Source organism: Miscanthus floridulus, chromosome 18, assembly GCF_019320115.1.
Source record: "Miscanthus floridulus cultivar M001 chromosome 18, ASM1932011v1, whole genome shotgun sequence".
NCBI lineage: Eukaryota > Viridiplantae > Streptophyta > Magnoliopsida > Poales > Poaceae > Miscanthus > Miscanthus floridulus.
The window spans coordinates 52,558,631-52,581,490 of record NC_089597.1 but is presented as its reverse complement, the minus strand read 5'-3'; the positions used below and the strand labels follow the sequence as shown (position 1 = coordinate 52,581,490).

At 40.2% G+C, this 22,860-nt stretch overlaps 1 protein-coding gene across 1 annotated transcript; it reads left to right on the top strand.

Moving 5' to 3' along the window:
• The first annotated feature begins 2,183 nt into the window (after positions 1–2,183).
• LOC136520991 (very-long-chain 3-oxoacyl-CoA reductase-like protein At1g24470) lies at positions 2,184–6,227 on the top strand. Its single transcript, XM_066514707.1, has 4 exons — positions 2,184–2,608; positions 2,672–2,960; positions 5,244–5,313; positions 5,679–6,227. Exons 1-4 carry the CDS (start codon positions 2,455–2,457, stop codon positions 6,030–6,032), a joined length of 867 nt encoding a protein of 288 aa, XP_066370804.1. The 5' UTR covers positions 2,184–2,454; the 3' UTR covers positions 6,033–6,227.
• Positions 6,228–22,860: the final 16,633 nt, after the last annotated feature.

Genomic DNA, 22,860 nt, shown 5'->3' with positions numbered 1-22,860 from the left:
GACTAGGAGAGACATGCTGACTAGGGGTGTACCTCGATGAAGCTCCAAGATGCACTTGGGGCTAGCAACCAATGCAACATGATATATCGTCACATCTCGAGGAGTTTGACCTTTCTATCCTTAGCTTTTTACTTACCGCGTTCGTTGCATCCGCTTATACTTTGATTCTGTGACCTATATTTTCTTAGATTAGCTATAGGCTAGTCGATAGGATTGGCTCTTGGTTGTAAAAGTACTCTGGGATGAAGGTAAGTTAGAGCACACTAGAAAAAACTGAAGTGCACATCATAGACTAGCTAGTTTATGGTTTTCCTAGTGGTAATTTTATTTGAGGCTTAGGATTTAAGTTTGAATTAGATACCCAATTCATCTCCCGTTCATAGTACCTTTGAATGTTTTAGTGGGTGATTTTAATTTTTCTGATGTGTGAGTTATTAGACAAAAGGCAACCAATACTCCTCATTATCATTGTAAGAGCATATGATTCTCTTGTTACAGCTAAAACGAAACCCCACCCTATGAAAGCTACCCACTCCCTTCAAAATGTATGATGTTTTTCTTTTTTAAGTGCTTCATGTATGCCTCCTCCTAATAGAAGAATGGTCAACCTTCACCATTGCTCAGCCAAACTCAAGTTTGAACACATCAAAGCCAAATTCAAAGCTGAGCAATTCAAAAACCACAAGACGAATCCAAAATCAAATTAACCATGTGCGTCGGTAACAGTAGAAAACTTGTCGTGTGCTCCAGGGTTTCTTCGAAATTCCACCTCTCACCAGTTAAAACCGATGGTGGCACTTAGTGCACATGATCAAGGGAAGGAAACATGATCTGCTCGTATCTGCTGCAGACGGGGGCGGATATGGGCCTAGGGCAACTAGGGTCATGGCCCTACGCGTAGCCCAAGAGATCCCTTTACTCCCCTGAGGTGGCCCAACGTTGCTTTGATATAGTCTGACCGCTAGCCGACCAGTCCAGCAAGGCAAAAGGCCCAAGGTAGTAGCGCCTATTCACCTGACTCACGCAGTCACGCGTGCGTGAGTCGTCGACTCTCGTGCAGTAGACGCCGCATTTCTTCTCGTGCAGTAGGCGCATCAAATCAGAGCAAGGCGTGGGCCGATAACAAGCAGGACTCTTTGGAGTTGGGTCTCGGCAGCCAGCTATGCGCCATATCAAAGTAGGGCTGGCGGACAGCCATCACGTTCCTGGTTGGAAAAGGGTGCGATTAGCACGTCAGCAAACAGCAATAGAGACCATAGACTAAAGAGGCAGGCAGGCAGCACTCCAACGGTAGCAAGTAAATTCCTCATCCCAAACCCCAAATCCACGCTCCATTTTAAGTTGGAACTTGGATTTCCGGATCCAGGGATCCTCAAGACACTTATCGTGTGTTTCTGGATTTTTGGAGAGTTGTAGAATTACACAATAAAGAGGACTAAGGCATGGAATATTTTTTTTCTTATATGCTTAACCAGTTATACAACCACTGTCATGAAATTAACATTCTGTATAGGCACAATCAAAACTAGTAGAAGAATTAGCTAGTAATGCAAATGGCTTGCAAAATGTTCACATGTATACATATGTCCTTGGATAGCGGCCCTAGGTGTGAAAATTGACGAGCTCCGCCACTGACTGCAGACGACATGAAGTCGCTTGCCAAGGATCTGCCTCCACCACCACCGCCAAGTTGCCTATGGGAGAGAAGAACATGGGGACGGAGAGAGGGAGGGCCTCCCCTATAGGGAATACGAAGGAAAAACAAGTTGTTGTTTTTTTTTGCTAAAAAGACCGACCAGTCCACTGCTCACACGAGCTTTGCTACACGTGACCTCTTCTCCAAGTTATCGGCTAGGTTGTACAGTCGACTGTTATAAACACAAAAACGGACCAGTATAGACTATTTGTGCACCACTTAAAAATGTTTTGGACTCAGAAATGAAAATTCAAAGTTAGAGGACCTAATTGATATAAGTAGACAAGTTGATAGGCCAACCATGCATTTTACTCTAAAGTTCAACAGAGTACTCTCCGCCCCTATGAATGAGGAATTAATTAATAGCTTAGCCCTATCAGTTAGTTGGAGAGCTGGTAGCTACGAGCTACAGTCGTCCATACGGGCACATAAACGGACAGTACTGCAAATGCCACCCACATATTGCATGGTCGATATATGGATGGCTTCCTCTTGCCGCCAGTGCACCACTACACAGTCATAGTGGCATCTGCTGGGTACCCCTGCAGTGCAGGAGCTAGCAAGAAGCAGAAGCACAAGCAGAAACAGAGATACTGGAGGACGTGCCTGTCTGGTTCGTCTCACTAGCGTGCCTTGGTGCGCTGTACATCGCCGCCATCTGCGGCCGCCCCCTCGCCTGCCTGCGCCGTCCGAAGGACCTCCACCGCTACGGCTCATGGGCCATCGTCACTGGCCCGACTTCCGGGCTCGGCCGGTCCATGGCCATGGAGCTCGCGCGACGGGGCCTCAACCTCGTCCTCCTCGACCTCAACGCCGACAACCTCCGGGAGACCTCCGACGCCATCAAGTCCCTCCACCCCGTGAAGATAAAGACGGTGGTTCTAGACCTCTCCCTCGTCGCCACCCGTGAAGGTGAGACGATGCATGCATGAGATCCACACAACACCGTCGGCGTCTGAATTGCATGCCTGGCAGGCGACGCGGCGATCCGGCGGCTGCGGGAGGCGATCGAGGGGCTGGACGTGGGGATGCTGGTGAACAACGCGGCGGTGAACACGCCTGGCGCGGTGTACCTGCACGAGGCGGACATCGAGCGGTTTGTGCGGATGATACGGGTGAACCTGTGGGGGCTCACCGAGGTCACGGCCGCGGTGCTGCCGAGGATGCTGGCGCGCCGGAGGGGTGCCATCGTTAACGTTGGCTCGGGCTCCACGGTGGCCGTCCCGTCCTTCCCTCTGTACACCGTCTACAGCTCCACCAAAAAGTACGTGATGTGACATTATATATGCTTCCTTTCGTTCTAACGATTTTACATGCTACTAAAACAAGCTAGCGTGCAGCGTCGGAGTTCTCATCAAAGTTTGAACAACTAATTGTATGTTTACAGCTATATATGACAAGCGGTACACGTACGAAACCAGCAATATATGTGACTAGGCTTTTTTGGAAGACTTGTACTAGTATATATACTTCTATTTTGAAATGATTTCACAAAAGGCATTACTTTTCTCAGATATAAATTATAAAATACAGTTTTAAAACCTTTGATAAATCCCACGTTATTAATTCGTTTTTATAATACTTGTTTGGTCCGATACCTCGAAAACGACATATAACACTACTACAGAAACGATTTGTGGCAACGCCTCCCTTTCTTTGTAGGCGCGGCTCTATATTGAGCCGCCCCTATAAATGGTTGCCAAATGAGTCGCTCTTACAAATAGATTTGTAGGGGCGGCCGGTGTTATCAGCCACCCCTACAAATGACCTGATTTGTAGGGGCGGCTCTATATTGAACTGCCCCTATAAATAGACGCCGAGTATTAAAAATTAAGCACTAAAATTCAAATTTTGTAAACGACCTCGGATGGTGAAACAACCAAAATGAAAGTTGTAGATCTCGAAAAGTTATGAAACTTTATAGTTGACAACTTTTTAATTTGAAATCATCTTGTCAAGAAAAACTACGTTTGAATTTCCAAAAATTTGAAATTTTAATTTTTTAAACGACCTCAGATGGACAAACAGTAAAAATAAAAGTTGTAGATCTTGAAAAGTTATGAAACTTTGTAGTTGATAACTTTCTCATTTGAAATCATCTTGTCATGGAAAACTACGTTCAAATTTCTTAAATTTGAAATTCAAATTTTATAAGTGACCTCGGATGGAGAAACTACCAAAATGAAAGTTGTAGATCTCGAAAAGTTATAAAACTTTATAGATGACAACTTTTTCAATTGAATTAGTTTAGGACCTCAAACAATCAATTTATGCTTAGATTTGTATAATATGTGGGGAACCAAAATGGATTGTAGACATAAGTGATCGTGAGGTGCAGTGATAGAGGACTTTGCGCGCGAGGAAGAAGTTGCGGGTTCGAATACTGGGCAACGCAAAGTGTACAAAAATCGTGAAAATGTTGCAACCATAGAGTGGGTGTGTTGCTGCCGATGGGGACCTCCTCGGATTAAAAAAAAGATTTGCTATTTTTTTGCCCCTTTTTTCGAGCCGCCCCTACAAATCAATTTGTAGAAGCAGCTGGCCAACCGCTCCTGCAAATCGGTGATTCGTAGTCACAGTTTGATAGGGGCGGCTGCCAAAACCGATGCTACAGACCATCTAGAGCCGCCCCTATAAATACAATATGGCATAGTGTAAGTGAAGAATTTTTTTACATCAGTTGACCTTATTAGACGGATATATTCTGTTTTAACAACTTTAGAGTACTGGGATCTATCCAAGGCTAGGTCAAAACTATAGGAAGAGTGTTCACTGATTCTAATATAACAACTTTATCGGTTCAGATGACCCGATGAGCAGAGTCTTCAATTTTGCTATAAAAAACTTGGCCACCCCGAAATTCGTGAAATTCGGCTGAAATTTTTGCTAAAACGTTTTAGAGACTTATGCATGAATTATGTTTTTTTTCTAAAAAAAATTAGATCTAAATAAATATTAGCATAATTTATGACTATGCATCTATTGTGTAGAAGAATATGTAACATAAATAATATAAAATATGAGTCCAGAGTTACCTAGCACGTGTATTAGTATATTACAAAACTTTGGATTTTTTTCAGCCACTACTGAAATTCATGAAAGCGAAATTTTGCCGAAATTTGAACACCGCCGATGAGCACCCCTGGCCCGAGTTCTGCTCCTGATCTATCTATATCCAATAAATGCGTACAAATTTGAGCCAGTTCTGTAAATAAAATAATATTATGCTGTCAGGCATGCATGTAAATAAACCAATCAAACATTGCGAAATTGAAGACGTACGTATACATAATATAAAGCAGAACAAAATAAAATAATATAATTTTTTGTGTATCTTTCGTGCCTTCAATGCGCGGGCATGCACGTCAACGTTAGATAAACATATCCATTAATGGCTAGTTGGAATGGGAACCTTAAAAATAACTTCCTGATAGCGCGATGCTGATGATCATGGTACAACTACTACTAATAATTATAAATGATACTAGTAAAAGTTTATATATTTAAAATATTTATTTAATGTGTGTTGTACGTTCATCCTATCCAGGTACGTCGCTCAGCTCTCCAGAAGCCTTTACGTCGAGTACAAGAGCAAAGGAATCGACGTCCAATACCAGGTCCGTAATGATCCACACTACTGGCCCTGGCCGGTTTCAACCTCCAGCTGAGCTAGCTAGCGTGAGCTGGCGAGACCGGTGACTACACACTAGCACACAGTCACACGAGCCACCCACTAGCACAGTCACACTATCGACCTCCGATGCTAAAGTAGTTGGCTAATTCAGGCAGCGGCAGACCAGAAAATATTTCAGGGGACTGAATAACACTGTTGTTCGATCTTAAATCTTATACCCCTATATTATAGAATTTTGTCTAAAAATTCATGAGAGCTCCACAGGGTTCCACTGCTTGAGCCTCCCGCCCCACCGTTGTGTTCACCCTTGAATTCATGCATGCATGTATATGGCTGTATTTGTTGCAGGTGCCGTTCTACGTGCACACGCGCATGCTGTCGAGCGCCGTGAAGGCCAAGCTCCGGCCGTGGTTCGTGGCGACGGCGGACGAGTACACCAGCACGGCGGCGCGGTGGATCGGGAACGGCCCGCTGTGTGTTCCGGGCGCCGCCCAGAAGCTCCAGTGGTGCCTCACCGGCTTCGTTCCGGACTGGATCCACGACTGGTACCGGATCCGCCTGCACCTGCAGCACAGGGCCGTCCTCCGCGGCGGCGGTCGTCGAGCCGTGATCGCCAACAACGCCCATCCACGCGGCGAGCAGGCCGGAACACCACCCAATGCCAATGCATCTGTTGCAGTTGGGCCAAACATCAGTGGCTAGCTAGCTGGGCCAGCCCTATCTGCATGCATGCTCTCTGCAGCTGTCAGTTCAACAGTCATATTATAGTTTCCCTAAAAGAAAAAACAGTCATCATATAGTAATATACCAGTATATATATTGTAATATCATGCAAATGATCATGATGGTCATACTTATAATTATTATTAGAAGTACGTGTGTATAATTGTTTTGTGACGTCGGATGTAAATTGTCAAATCTGCACCGAGTTATGTGATTACATATTACTACTATGTTGTTACGTATAAGGCAAGTGATTTGCAAATAAAGAACCATAAAGGGTTGAGACTAATCTGGTTTCCAACAATTTCGCCACTGAGCAACACAAGGATTGAAGCTCTCGCCAATGGGCCTCTAGCTGAGTTGCAGTCATCAGGTCCTATGTCTAACTCCTCGTGGAAGCGAATCTCCAAAATAAAGGCCATGTTCGCTTGATTTATCAGTCATACCGTTTCAGCGAAATAACAGTATTTTTCTCTTACAACAAATCAGCATCAGCCATTTTTTCAGCCAGCCGAACAGAGCCAAAGTTGAATACACTGGAGAGCTCTGCTCCACGGTCTTTTCAAAATAAAAAGGATTATTGAAGTTCTCCCTTTCCGATATATATATATAGGTTGTCTTCTTTCCCTCACCATTTTAAGAGAATTTTTATTTTTTTTCGTCAGCCTGCGGAGACATCATTTTTTTGGTAACAACTACAACGTCACGGACAGTTGCGATCAAATTCCAACTTTTTTCACCATATTCGCTTGATCGTATCAGTCATGCTTATCAGTCATGATACAGTATTTTTCTCTTACAACAAAAAAGCACCAGCCGGCTTATAAACCACAGAAACGATCAAACGAACTTGGCGTTTAAGTGACGGATTTTTTTAGTCATCTCTTTTTTTTTAACGACGGTTCATTGGATTAACACAACGGTCCGAAGCCATGAACAAAAATAGAGGACTTTTACTGTGCCTTTCCTGGGGCAAAAACTAGAATGAATCCGCTGCGCCATTTTGACATGAATTCGTCCCCTCGTCATGTGTCCTCAAGCAATTTGAACAAAGTTGCCGGAAGCCCGGCACGCCGTCGGCAGCAGCCCGGCACTGTGATGGCCACATGCTGCATCGCATCGTTCGTGAAATGGTGACTATGATTGCCAACGGTGGTAATTCATGGGCGATAACCAATGAATTCATGGGCCAACGCCGTCGGCACCATCGCAGCCCGGCACTGTGATAGCCGATGGGGTCTGCTGGCCCTGCATGCGCCTGTGTGTCTGCCAGAATAGCGTCAGGACGGGAGTTTTAGCTCTGAATCTGACTCTGACGAGATATACTGTACTTTGAGCAGGTCGCGATGGTCGAAGATGCTGGTCCCCCTGGCCAGCTGGGCCACAGGCGACTCATAAAACATTTGGAAACTATAGGCGCGTTTAGTTCCAAAAAAATTTTGGTTTTTGCCCATCACATCGAATTTTTGGACGCATGCATGGAGCATTAAATATAGACGAAAAAAAATTAATTACATAGTTGGGTGAGAAATCGCGAGACGAAACTTTCGAACCTAATTAGTCCATAATTAGGGCCTGTTTAGTTACCAAAAAATTTTGCATAGTATCCCTCACATCGAATTTTGCGGCACATGCATGGAGTATTAAATGTAGACGAAAAAAAAACTAATTACACAGTTGGATGAGAAATCGCGAGACGAAACTTTTGAACCTAATTAGTCCATAATTAGACACTAATTGCCAAATACAAACGAAAGTGCTACAGTAGCCAAAATTCAAAAAAAAAACGATCTAAACGGGCCCTTAGACACTAATTGACAAATACAAACAAAAGTGCTACAGTAGCCAAACCCAAAAAATGTTTGTGTTTCCTTTTAACTTGCTCCTTAGCCACTATGCTGTAAAACAATATGATTTTTTAATTAAATGATCAAAGTTAGAAGTATTTGTCTTAGAACAATCCTAATAAGCGTCGTGTTCGTTTAGGTTGGGTTGGCTTATAAGCCATGGCTGAAAGTACTGTTGGCTAGTTTGGTGTGAGAGAAAAATACTATTCGTTGGCTGATAAGCCATGGCTTATAAGCCAAATACAACCAAGCGAACAGGCCGAAGATATGTAAAAAAAATAGAGGAAGTAAAAGATACACCAATCATAATTCATAAGCACCTGTAATTAATTCTCCGTTTGGACCTAGATCGACCAACCCATCCATTGACGAGTAGGAGCGATGTCCTTAGAGCTTGTTCGGTTAGTAGATCTCCAATCCAAGGTGATAGGAGAGGATTTGATCTCCTATAAGTTAAAATTCCCTTCGGTCCTCTTCAATGTCCTCCAATTCCTTTGGATTGAGAATTAATCGAACAAACCCTTATAGTGACCAAAGGCGAACAAGCAACATCCTATATGTGGCGCTTGTATGGGCGGTCAGGCAGAGCATCATCTCCTTGTGGAGCAGGCATCCTGGGCTGCACCACCTTGACGACGTCTCTGACGCGAGGAGTGCGGCGGCAAAATCGGCTGGCCGCTTAGAGTGAAGAGTGAAACACCTAGCATTTCAATAGTTCCTAATAAAAATAAATTGGTACATCAATGAGTTTTACATGTTGCTAAAAAAAAGTAGGGGACACATTTGGTGACCTCCTCTAATAGGTTGCATTACCTCACTCCCCCAAAAAATAACAAATTGGTCCCATGTGAAGGTTTCTTGGCAATAGGTTGGTTTTCTTCGCATGTATTCCCTCCGTTCAGAAAATAATGCAATTATAGGATCCGTGACGATCAAAGTAGCTCAAGTTTGACCGAGTTTCACTAGTACAGAAACGGGCTTTACTCATGGTTGGGAAACCCCTTCAGTCCCGGTTTCCCAACCAGGAGCACCAATCCAAGACTAAAGGGTCCCTCCTTTAGTCCCGGTTTCTCGGCCGGGACTAAAGGTGCATCTTTAGTCCCGGTTGGTAAGACCAACCGGGACTAAAGAGGCCTCCCGGCCTGGCCACGTGGGGCGGCCCTTACCAACCGGGACTAAAGGTTTCTTTTTTTTCTTTTTTTTTGTTTCTATTTTCAATTGATGATTCGTTTTGGTTTTCGAATAGGTTTTCGAATACGCATTCTACGCTGCTAATAATATATGTATTCTACACGTTTATAATGTTCGAACATTTTGTACAAACTAAAGTATGAAACTAACGTATATATTACATGCATATACATATATTGTATGTTATTTTATGTACATATAATATGTATATATATATTACAAATAAAGCTTGTATTGTATATTCTATCATATCCTTGGGATAATAAATTCACTCCATCTGGTTTGGCTTCCATGTTTCGTTGACGTCATTGTAGAACTCGCCGGCGGGGTTGAGAACCTGGTCATTAAGAAATCCTACTATGGTCTCTTGAATTGCTTTCAGTTGGTCACGTCGTATGACTTTTTCCTTCAACCATAGAGTCTTCAATAAAAGTTAAAGGAAGAGTATTAATATATATATATATATATATGTATGTGTGTTGGTCACGTGATTACTTATATATATGAGCAATAAAAGAAATTGTGAATATATGAATATATTTATATAACGTACTTTGAAGTTCTCTTTAGGAGTTCTTTTTGAGTACGCCATGATGAACTCGCAAACATAGTATCCGCAGTAGTTGTTCCCCTGTTCTTGCCTCATAACCCACTTTTACGAGAAAAAAGATCCGGTGAATAGAAGCATGCATGGTGTTAATTGAATTATATATATAAATGTAGCTAGTACTTACTTTGTGTGCGATTATATCCAGTGGCGCTTTGCAATGTTTCATGTGGTGTTCCTCAATGAAACTTTTCCAAACACTACGTCCAATAAAATAAAAAATTAATTTGGCCGTTAATAATTGTTGCAGTTAAAAGATCGGGTATATATAGTTGCTAGAGAGACTAAATTACCCTTGGATAATATCTATCATGTCTTGGTACTCTGTTTGCTCTTTTCTTAACGAGTCTAAGATGCTCAACCGACTATTGGCCATATCGATGACCATCAATATCCAGTGATTGCTGCATATGTTTTTATACACAAATATGATCGACATTAACTAGAGTCAACATATATATATATATATATATATATATATATATATATATATATATATATATATATGGGAGATAGTTTAGCTAGTAAGCAAATAATTGAACAAACGTTCATATGATCGACATTAATTATTTAACACTCACTTGAAGTTGTAGGGGAATAGTATGTCCTTGTTTTGTTGGTTCACTAAGAACCTCATGAGATTTTTCTCGAGTTTAGCTTTCCATCCAGGCGGAGGATCAGGGTGTTTGAATACGACATTTGGATCAACGAAACCAACATCATTATCCTGTCTCTTTCTGAGTTCTGTCATCTCATATCTGCATATATAAAAATATAGTGTGGGGATATATAATTTATATATATACATGTAGCTTTACATATATACACTTTAATAGTAGAAAATAATCATACTTACAAACAATAGCAGCTAATGAGACTTTTGTCGAGAGAGTCCAGGTGGCATAGTTGGTGTAATTCTAAAAACTCGACATATATAATGTCATCGCCATGGAAGTAATGTTGGTTCTAACTCTGACAGAAACAAAGGTCTCTCCCCGTTCACACGCCGCCATGTACCACTTGTTTAGCAGGTACATTTGCGTACCCAGTTCACCTAATGCCTCAGGGTTGTATAGACTCTTTCCATGTTCAAATTTCTTCCAAGGATCCACTTTTAGAGTAGATGGTCCTTCAGCGAGCACTTGGGCAAGGTCCAAACCAGTTTCCTCGTAAAACCGAACGAGTTCCTCATAATCGACGTCCAGTAAGTCTAAGTTTGAACCATATTCATTACAAATGACAAGAGGGGGACTGATTGTTGTGATTGTTGTCCGAGTTGTGCAACACCTTTCTCTGCTCTAGTCTTTTTCTGCGCCGCCTCAAATGACTTGGTGAGAGAGCGGTCGTAGTCCGATTTTGGCAGGGTCTTTTGAGATTCCCGCTTTTTCTGGTCCACCTTCTTTCTTAGAAGATCTGGAGGTAGGTACAAGTACGGTTTCTCCGGGTTCTCCCTCGCTTCTCGTTGCTTTCTTACTTTTTCGAAGAAACTTTTCACATCTTTTTGTACTGCATCCTTTAATTCCTTTTCACTTTTCTCGTAAGACAGTTTTCGGGGAATAACTGGATTAGAGGAGGCTTTCTTCTTTGCCGGCTGGTGGGCCAACGGCTTTGTTTGCGGGGTGGACCTCTTACGAGCTGGAGACCTCCTTGGAGGCGTTGGAGACCTCCTTGGAGGTGGCGGCGGTGGAGACCTCCTTGGAGGTGTTGGAGACCTCCTTGGAGGTGGCGGCGGTGGCGGCATTGCATAATCATTGCTCGGAGCACTATGATGATCTGGAGATTGAATAATTAGACTTAGGTTGGCGGAGGCCCTGTTGTGTGATTACAAAAAAGAATAATTAGGTATAAGAAATTGTTATTATTAATCATGCATGTCAATAGAAAATTTGTGAAAAAATGTTTCGTTCACTTTTGTCCGCACCTATTGTCTGGCAGTTGAGGAGGCGGCGGTGGACTAGAGACCCCGGGAATAATGATGTAGCGCTTGTGCCATAGTATGAATGTCTTCTCTGCTTCTCCTAGAGTCTTCTCCCCATCACCTCCTGGAATGTCAAGAGGCAGATCACTAAAACCTTTGTTAACTCTATCCACTGAGATGCTAACATATCGAGGTGGTATTATTGCCCCATGGATTCTTGGTGTCTTGGTAGGATCTGGAGGAGAAAAAACACTGAGAGCCACCATGATTGTGGCATTCTCTTTTGGAATATGTGGCTCACATGATGTAAACGATGCAGTGATGTCATCCACGGGGAAACGTAGCATTGTGTCATCTTGATTTGGCAACTCCGTAGAAGCGCAGCTGCTTCTCAACTGATCAGGGGGCTAATATTAATGTTGATTCCTAGATCTGATGCCTGCCTTTGGGCACTCATTGCTATTTGCACTTGCTTTCTGATTTCGTCATGCATTCTAGCTTGCATGTCTTTTTCGCGCTCCTATGCTTGAAGCAACGCCTCTCGTGACTCACGAACCAATTCCTCCAACCTGCTGATCCGCGTTGTATCCTCATCCTTCCTTCTCTACCGACTTCTGTAGGTATCTCTGTCATCAGGGAAACCATGCTCCCAAGAAATGTTCTGTCCTAAACCTCTCGTTCGGCCACTGTGTTCAGCAGTCCCGATGGCATACGTCAGTTCATCCTTCTCTCTATTGGGCCTGAATGCACCAATAGCTTTAGCTTGTAGAGCATAAGACAATCTTTGTGTTGCTCTTTCGAGTTTTGTGCCATGAACCAGCTTCTCGGTCTCTAGGTCTAGTCTTCCCCCATAAGCGAAAAACCAATTCTTCGCGCGTTTGGGCCAATTGAGTGATTCTGGTGTGATACCCTTGGCAAGAATGTCCGCTTCCATTTTCTCCCACTTGGGAATGGCAGTCGCGTAGCCACCTGATCCCATCCATGGTGGTATACCTTCTGTCGGGCATTCTCTTGGTTCCTTCTCACCCGTTCCTCACCCTCTTCAGATGTCTTGTACTGTACAAAATCATTCCAGTAGGACATCAACTTCGCGAGTGGGCCGCTAGTATTGAAATTGGGCGTTAGGTTCTTCTTGACGTATTTCGTGTATAGGGATTTCTTCCAAGTCTGGAATTGTGTGGCCTTCTTCTTCATAGCCCACTTTCGAACTAGTTCCTTCAATTCATCATCATTGATAGCATCATAATCATCCGCTTGCAATGTGAAATGTTGAAGGATATCATCCCAAATTAAATTCTTATCAAGATCAGAGACAAAACTAACATGAGGCTCGTTGATCTTTTGCTTCCATTTATGGGCACTGATCGGAAGATTGTCCCTTACAAGGTACCCACAGTGTTGCACGAATTTCCTTGCATGTGGACCAAGTGGTTCACCTGTCTCGATATTGAATTCCGATATTATGTAGCGCCCCTCCAATGGTTTTTTCGGACCTCGAATATTTTTGCTTTTCATCGTTGTGGTCGTAGATCCAGAGGGCTACGTATAAAAAAAGAATAAATAAATATCATGTGTACACATAATAGATGATAGATGTTCAAATATATATATAATATTAAAATATATATAAATATATATACCTCATCAGTATTTTCTTGTACAATATTTTCTTGGTTATCTTCAAGAGCCAGGTATTAACTCCTGTCATCTACATCCTACTGGTCACCACCGGCAAATTGAGTGCCGGTGTTGATAATATCCATCATTTCTTCATCCAAGTTGTCTCTCGGGGCAGCCATCTAACTTTTACTCCACTAGATATATCTACAAAAAATAAAAACTATATCTATAAAATGGACTCCTATAGGACGTGCCACCTCAAGGATAGTAACATTTATAGATGACATTTGTAGGTCTGAAGTTATCAAATATCCATCAAATTCTAGCTCAAAAACATGTTTAAATAAGTAACCATCCGTACTAGTTGACCTTGCTTACATGATCATCTCGGCGAGCATTTCTCCACCGGACGGCACCGTACTTAGCCACAGAAGGGCTCTGTTTCTACGAGGAAGGAAACACGGTCTTCCACGACCGTTGCCGCTCTCCCTCGTAGAATCAAAGCTCCTCCTTGACGTCCGTTACCGCTCGGCAGAGAACATGCTAGCCGAGATGAACACGGTCCACAAGTTCAACTAGTACGGATTTTCTACAATTTTCTGTATTTTCATATTTTAAAATAAGGTTCTAGCCGGGGTTCTAGCTAGATAGGTGTATGAGAAATAAGGTGTAGAAAAAAGGAGCTGTCGAGTCACCCACAATGAGGTTTATAGCCACATATATGTTCCGGCCAATAACCAAAACAAACTAGATAGGTACATACAAGGTGAAACGCATACATGTATCTTTGCTATGTACGGTTGATGTCGTCCGTGGATGTGTGTGATTGCATCTTGACTTAATTGATAGCATGTGCGCTGATGTAGCTAAACATCCCTCGCCAAACTAAATAGCACTAAATATCATCATCTCTCAATCTATCCCTTGATGATAAAGAAGCACCATATATTCTCTTTATTATGTTGGAGTCATATATTTGAAAGTTACGAAATCCTATCCAAATCAGGGCTGTTTGTTTCCCTTTATTTGTTCTTTCAATGCTAAAAACTCAGGTTCGTGCCTATGAACGCCGCCGATGAAATAAAATAAACTCTAATGGTACATTGGAGATGAAGGGCGCCCGTTTGGTTTGTGCCTACGAACGCCGCCGATGATGTAGTCACGGTAGAAACGTGATGATGAAATCGGCCAGAAACGCAGGTTCGGCATGAACCAAACACGAGTGGATCGGAAAAGTCATGAACCAAACAAGTTCGGCGCAGGTTCGGCGTGGCGAGCTGTGGCAAGGTGAAGGCGCATGAACCAAACACGCCCAAAGTCCTCTAGAGCTGTACTCCATGGCTGCCCTGTTCCCCTGCTCCCTCTCCATGGCCGTCGGTCCGAGCACACACATACATAAATACAATCTACAAATAAAATCTATCTATGTGCACACACTATTGCTGACGAGGACGACGAGGATGGCCGGAGGTGATCTCTCGACGACGAGGATGTGACGGGGATGACGACGAGCGCTCTGACAAAGGGGATGACAACGAGCGCTCCGGTGAAGGGGACGACGAGCGCACGGCGATGGCGAGCGCTCCGGTGAAGGGGATGACGAGCGCACGGCGACGGCGAGCGCTCCGGTGAAAGGGACGACGAGCGCACGGCGTGGACCTAGGCCGCTGGCGAAGATGCACTACTAGAGAACAGACTTTAGAACGATGTCCCAATTTGGCATTAGCCTCGGCATTTTTTGCCCTCGGGACTAAAGGACCCTTTAGTCCCGGTTGGTAATACCAACCGGGACTAAAGGTCCCTGCCCAACGGTCGTCCGTGAGGCAGGGATCTTTAGTCCCGGCTAGTATTACCAACCGGGACTAAAGGTTTACCTTTAGTCCCGGTTGGTAATACCAACCGGGACTAAAGCTTTTAGTCCCAGTTTGGGTGATGCCCCGGGAATAAAGATTAATCTTTAGTCCCGGTTTGGACCCCTAACCGGGACTAATTATCCCGGCCTATAATTCAGCTCATTTCTTCCTCCCCGAGCCCGAGCCATTCCATTCAAACTCACTGCCTCTGTTCTTCAGCTTGCTGTTGTTCTTGCTCTCTCCCCCTCCATTGGTGTTGCTCTTCGATTTTGGAGGTAACAAACTTAATCCTCTTATGTTTTATCAGTAGCTTATCTCATTTTGCGATGTAGATGCATGTGTAACTTTATATGTTGGACTTTATTATGATTTTATATGTCATTTTTAGCATAAAATCACATGATGATTTGCATATATGTTTGGATAAACAAAAGTTAAATTAGTTCATCAAAATCACGCCTCGCTCGTCCTCGCTGGAGCACGCGCCATCCTCGTCCCCGGTAGCTTACGTGATCTTAGAATTAATTTTTCCATGAAATGAAAAACTTAGAAAATTGTTAGAAAATTGTAGAAAATCCGTACTAGTTGAACTTGCGGACCGTGTTCAGCTCGGCAAGCATGTTCTCTGCCGAGCGGTAACGGACGTCAAGGAGGAGCTTTGATTCTACGAGGGAGAGCGGCAACGGTCGTGGAAGACCGTGTTCCCTTTCTCGTAGAATCAGAGCTCTTCCTTGGCCAAGTACGGTGCCGTCCGGTGGAGAAATGCTCGCCGAGATGATCACGTAAGCAAGGTCAACTAGTACGGATGGTTATTTATTGAAACATGTTTTTGAGCTATAATTTGATGGATATTTGATAACTTCAGACCTACAAATGTCATCTACAAATGTTACTATCCTCGGCAACATAAACGCCCGCGAGCTCGCCGATATCGAGCAGGTCACTTAGAATTATTTTTTTCATGAAATGAAATACTTAGAAATCATGCCTTTTATTTTTTAGAATTAAATTTTCCATGAAATGAAAAACTTAGAAAATAGTTACAAAATTATAGAAAATCCGTACTAGTTGAACTTGCGGACCGTGTTCAGGTCGGCGAGCATGTTCTCTGCCGAGCGGTAACGGACGTCAAGGAGGAGCTTTGATTCTACGAGGGAGAGCGGCAATGGTCATGGAAGACCGTGTTCCCTTTCTCATAGAATCGGAGCTCTTCCTTGGCCAAGTACGGTGCCGTCCGGTGGAGAAATGCTCGCCGAGTTGATCACGTAAGCAAGGTCAACTAATACGGATGGTTATTTATTGAAACATGCTTTTGAGCTATAATTTGATGGATATTTGATAACTTTAGACCTATAAATGTCATCTACAAATGTTACTATCCTCGGCAACCTAAACGTCCGTGAGCTCGCCGATATCGAGCAGGTCACTTAGAATTATTTTTTCCATAAAATGAAATACTTAGAAATCATGCATTTTTTTAGAATTAAATTTTTCCATGAAATGAAAAACTTAGTAAATAGTTAGAAAATTATAGAAAATCCGTACTAGTTGAACTTGCGGACCGTGTTCAGCTCGGCCAACATGTTCTCTGCCGAGCGGTAACGGACGTCAAGGAGGAACTTTGATTCTACGAGGGAGAGCGGCAACGGTCGTGGAAGACCGTGTTCCCTTTCTCGTAGAATCAGAGCTCTTCCTTGGCCAAGTACGGTGCCGTCCGGTAAAGAAATGCTGGCCGAGATGATCACGTAAGCAAGGTCAACTAGTACGGATGGTTATTTATTGAAATATGTGAAATCCGTACTAGTTTTATTTAAATATATCATTTTAGAAAATATGAAATTTACACTAGTTTGCAAAAATAAGTATAGAAAGTAGATGACAACTGGTACCAGATCCTCGGCCTCTCGTTCGGTTGCGAAACGACTGAGGCCAGAACTCCCTCTCGTTATCTGCAGCAAGTGTAAGCAGAATATTGTGATGGAGTACCGAGTCAAGAGACAGGGACCCAACAAGGGTCGTGTTTTCTGCAAGTGCCCAGATCGCGATGTGAGTTTCTTACGCATTTTATAATTATGGCTAATTGACCTGCTTTTCTTGAATATTTTTGACTAAATATTTTTTGGCTTTAATTTCAGTGGGAGGACAATGGATGCGATGGTTGGTACTGGGAGGAAGATTATGCTACATACGTGCAGAATTTGGGTGCGCTTGAGGTAGCGGCTGCTGCTGATGAGTCAGTGAGCCAGCAGGAGAAGCTTATTGATATTCAACAGAAGAATGATTTGTCTATTTTAGTTGCGTACGATCACGAAATAATTATGTTACTAAAGTGCATTGTAGTTTTAGTTGGTTTAGTGATAGTTGGGATTGCTTACGTTGTAGCCAGGCTTAGTTAATTAATCAACCGTGTGTGTGTCATTTATGTTGTGTAATAAAATACTTAATTATGTTCAAGGTTTTCATAATTTGTCGTGTAATACAGATTATGTCACGCCAGGTGTATGTGTCTGGGATGAGTACAAACAAGAACACTTTGACCTACGAGCAATGTTGTTTGTAACAATCAATGATTGGTCTGCTTTAAGTAATCTTTCAGGTCAGACAAACAAAGGATATAATGCATGCACACATTGTTTTGATGACCTTGACAGTATATATTTGAAAAGATGTCGAAAGGTCGTGTACCTTGGCCATCGTCGATTCCTTCCTTTGAATCACCAAGTAAGAAAGAAAGGTAAGCATTTTAAAGGTAAGCCAGACCACCGAAAGAAGCCTCATAACCGAACCGGGGAAGATGTACTCGCAATGGTCAAGGATATGAAAGTAGTATTTGGAAAGGGACAAGGCAACGAATCTGTTCCCAAAGATGCTAAGGGGCACGCACCCATGTGGAAGAAGAAGTCCATCTTTTGGGAGCTACCCTATTGGCAAGTCTATATGAGATTCAAGAAGTTGTGACTAGTGTTTGATAAAAATTTCTCAAATGGAAAAATGAGCTATGTAACAATTCTAGATCTTGCTGAGATGATCAAACTTAGTATTCAGAGTTTTTTCATCTGAGGTCATTTAGTGTCTCATTTGAGCAAGTTTGACCAAGTCAAATTTGGTCAAATAAAAAAACAACACTTTGACTCTAGTATTATGAACTCTAAATGACTTCAAATTGAAAAGTTTTGAATACCAAGTTTGTTAAACTCAAAAAGATCTACAATTGTTGTTTTGGTCAACTTTCCATTTGAGAAAGTTTGGATGGTTCAAATTTGTGATTTTTAAATTTCAACGCCTACAAACTAGTTTTCGGGACCCTAGATTGTCTCAAATTGAAAAGTTTTGAATACCAAGTTTGTTAAGCTCATCAATATCTACAATCCTTATATAGGCCATTTTTTCATTTGAGAAAGCTTGAACAAAATGTAGTTCAAATTTCACAAGTGTGTGACATAGTTTTAGAAAGTCTATATGAGATTCAAGAAGTTGTGACTAGTGTTTGATAAAAATTTCTCAAATGGGAAAATGAGCTATGTAACAATTGTAGATCTTGCTGAGATGATCAAACTTGGTATTCAGAGTTTTTTCATCTGAGGTCATTTAGTGTCTCATTTGAGCAAGTTTGACCAAGTCAAATTTGATCAAATGAAAAAACAACACTTTGACTCTAGTATTATGAACTCTAAATGACTTCAAATTGAAAAGTTTTGAATACCAAGTTTGTTAAACTCAAAAAGATCTACAATTGTTGTTTTGGTCAACTTTCCATTTGAGAAAGTTTGGACGGTTCAAATTTGTTATTTTTAAATTTCAACGCCTACAAACTAGTTTTCGGGACCCTAGATTGTCTCAAATTGAAAAGTTTTGAATACCAAGTTTGTTAAGCTCATCAATATCTACAATCCTTATATAGGCCATTTTTTCATTTGAGAAATCTTGAACAAAATGTAGTTCAAATTTCACAAGTGTGTGACATAGTTTTAGAAAGTCTATATGAGATTCAAGAAGTTGTGACTAGTGTTTAATAAAAATTTCTCAAATGAGAAAATGAGCTATGTAACAATTGTAGATCTTGCTGAGATAATCAAACTTGGTATTCAGAGTTTTTTCATCTGAGGTCATTTAGTGTCTCATTTGAGCAAGTTTGACCAAGTCAAATTTGGTCAAATAAAAAAACAACACTTTGACTCTAGTATTATGAACTCTAAATGACTTCAAATTGAAAAGTTTTGAATACCAAGTTTGTTAAACTCAAAAAGATCTACAATTGTTGTTTTGGTCAACTTTCCATTTGAGAAAGTTTGGATGGTTCAAATTTGTGATTTTTAAATTTCAACGCCTAAAAACTAGTTTTCGGGACCCTAGATTGTCTCAAATTGAAAAGTTTTGAATACCAAGTTTGTTAAGCTCATCAATATCTACAATCCTTATATAGGCCATTTTTCATTTGAGAAAGCTTGAACAAAATGTAGTTCAAATTTCACAAGTGTGTGACATAGTTTTAGAAAGTCTATATGAGATTCAAGAAGTTGTGACCAGTGTTTAATAAAAATTTCTCAAATGAGAAAATGAGCTATGTAACAATTGTAGATCTTGCTGAGATGATCAAACTTGGTATTCAGAGTTTTTTCATCTGAGGTCATTTAGTGTCTCATTTGAGCAAGTTTGACCAAGTCAAATTTGGTCAAATGAAAAAACAACACTTTGACTCTAGTATTATGAACTCTAAATGACTTCAAATTGAAAAGTTTTGAATACCAAGTTTGTTAAACTCAAAAAGATCTACAATTGTTGTTTTGGTCAACTTTCCATTTGAGAAAGTTTGGACGGTTCAAATTTGTTATTTTTTAAATTTCAACGCCTACAAACTAGTTTTCGGGACCCTAGATTGTCTCAAATTGAAAAGTTTTGAATACCAAGTTTGTTAAGCTCATCAATATCTACAATCCTTATATAGGCCATTTTTTCATTTGAGAAATCTTGAACAAAATGTAGTTCAAATTTCACAAGTGTGTGACATAGTTTTAGAAAGTCTATATGAGATTCAAGAAGTTGTGACTAGTGTTTAATAAAAATTTCTCAAATGAGAAAATGAGCTATGTAACAATTGTAGATCTTGCTGAGATAATCAAACTTGGTATTCAGAGTTTTTTCATCTGAGGTCATTTAGTGTCTCATTTGAGCAAGTTTGACCAAGTCAAATTTGGTCAAATGAAAAAACAACACTTTGACTCTAGTATTATGAACTCTAAATGACTTCAAATTGAAAAGTTTTGAATACCAAGTTTGTTAAACTCAAAAAGATCTACAATTGTTGTTTTGGTCAACTTTCCATTTGAGAAAGTTTGGATGGTTCAAATTTGTGATTTTTAAATTTCAACGCCTAAAAACTAGTTTTCGGGACCCTAGATTGTCTCAAATTGAAAAGTTTTGAATACCAAGTTTGTTAAGCTCATCAATATCTACAATCCTTATATAGGCCATTTTTTCATTTGAGAAAGCTTGAACAAAATGTAGTTCAAATTTCACAAGTGTGTGACATAGTTTTAGAAAGTCTATATGAGATTCAAGAAGTTGTGACTAGTGTTTGATAAAAATTTCTCAAATGGGAAAATGAGCTATGTAACAATTGTAGATCTTGCTGAGATGATCAAACTTGGTATTCAGAGTTTTTTCATCTGAGGTCATTTAGTGTCTCATTTGAGCAAGTTTGACCAAGTCAAATTTGATCAAATGAAAAAAACAACACTTTGACTCTAGTATTATGAACTCTAAATGACTTCAAATTGAAAAGTTTTGAATACCAAGTTTGTTAAACTCAAAAAGATCTACAATTGTTGTTTTGGTCAACTTTCCATTTGAGAAAGTTTGGACGGTTCAAATTTGTTATTTTTAAATTTCAACGCCTACAAACTAGTTTTCGGGACCCTAGATTGTCTCAAATTGAAAAGTTTTGAATACCAAGTTTGTTAAGCTCATCAATATCTACAATCCTTATATAGGCCATTTTTTCATTTGAGAAATCTTGAACAAAATGTAGTTCAAATTTCACAAGTGTGTGACATAGTTTTAAAAAGTCTATATGAGATTCAAGAAGTTGTGACTAGTGTTTAATAAAAATTTCTCAAATGAGAAAATGAGCTATGTAACAATTGTAGATCTTGCTGAGATAATCAAACTTGGTATTCAGAGTTTTTTCATCTGAGGTCATTTAGTGTCTCATTTGAGCAAGTTTGACCAAGTCAAATTTGGTCAAATGAAAAAACAACACTTTGACTCTAGTATTATGAACTCTAAATGACTTCAAATTAAAAAGTTTTGAATACCAAGTTTGTTAAACTCAAAAAGATCTACAATTGTTGTTTTGGTCAACTTTCCATTTGAGAAAGTTTGGATGGTTCAAATTTGTGATTTTTAAATTTCAACGCCTAAAAACTAGTTTTCGGGACCCTAGATTGTCTCAAATTGAAAAGTTTTGAATACCAAGTTTGTTAAGCTCATCAATATCTACAATCCTTATATAGGCCATTTTTTCATTTGAGAAAGCTTGAACAAAATGTAGTTCAAATTTCACAAGTGTGTGACATAGTTTTAGAAAGTCTATATGAGATTCAAGAAGTTGTGACCAGTGTTTAATAAAAATTTCTCAAATGAGAAAATGAGCTATGTAACAATTGTAGATCTTGCTGAGATGATCAAACTTGGTATTCAGAGTTTTTTCATCTGAGGTCATTTAGTGTCTCATTTGAGCAAGTTTGACCAAGTCAAATTTGGTCAAATGAAAAAACAACACTTTGACTCTAGTATTATGAACTCTAAATGACTTCAAATTGAAAAGTTTTGAATACCAAGTTTGTTAAAATCAAAAAGATCTACAATTGTTGTTTTGGTCAACTTTCCATTTGAGAAAGTTTGGACGGTTCAAATTTGTGATTTTTAAATTTCAACGCCTACAAACTAGTTTTCGGGACCCTAGATTGTCTCAAATTGAAAAGTTTTGAATACCAAGTTTGTTAAGCTCATCAATATCTACAATCCTTATATAGGCCATTTTTTCATTTGAGAAAGCTTGAACAAAATGTAGTTCAAATTTCACAAGTGTGTGACATAGTTTTAGAAAGTCTATGAGATTCAAGAAGTTGTGACTAGTGTTTGATAAAAATTTCTCAAATGGGAAAATGAGCTATATAACAATTATAGATCTTGTTGAGATGATCAAACTTGGTATTCAGAGTTTTTTCATCTGAGGTCATTTAGTGTCTCATTTGAGCAAGTTTGACCAAGTCAAATTTGGTCAAATGAAAAAACAACACTTGACTCTAGTATTATGAACTCTAAATGACTTCAAATTGAAAAGTTTTGAATACCAAGTTTGTTAAACTCAAAAAGATCTACAATTGTTGTTTTGGTCAACTTTCCATTTGAGAAAGTTTGGATGGCTTAAATTTGTGATTTTTAAATTTCAATGTCCACAAACTAGTTTTCGGGACCCTAGATTGTCTCAAATTGAAAAGTTTTAAATACCAAGTTTGTTAAGCTCATCAATATCTATAATCCTTATATAGGCCATTTTTTCATTTGAGAAAGTTATAAAACAAAAAATACTACATTTTCTTTATTTTTATAGGTTTAACAAAAATTTCCTGTCAATTTTGGTCAAAAACCGAGACAAAATTGAAACATTGACGTTACAATAATGTGATAATAAATTTCCTATCGAATAATATTAGTTTTATTAATTTTAAGTTACAAATATATTTTTGCATTAACAAAATACTTAGTA

Bases quoted from the DNA above. Each gene is read 5' to 3' on its own strand.
- LOC136520991 (XM_066514707.1), top strand. From the start codon at position 2,455: ATGGCCATGGAGCTCGCGCGACGGGGCCTCAACCTCGTCCTCCTCGAC. The intron at 2,609-2,671 runs GTGAGACGATGC...CATGCCTGGCAG, and splicing joins CCTCGTCGCCACCCGTGAAG to GCGACGCGGCGATCCGGCGG. The intron at 5,314-5,678 runs GTCCGTAATGAT...TATTTGTTGCAG, and splicing joins GAATCGACGTCCAATACCAG to GTGCCGTTCTACGTGCACAC.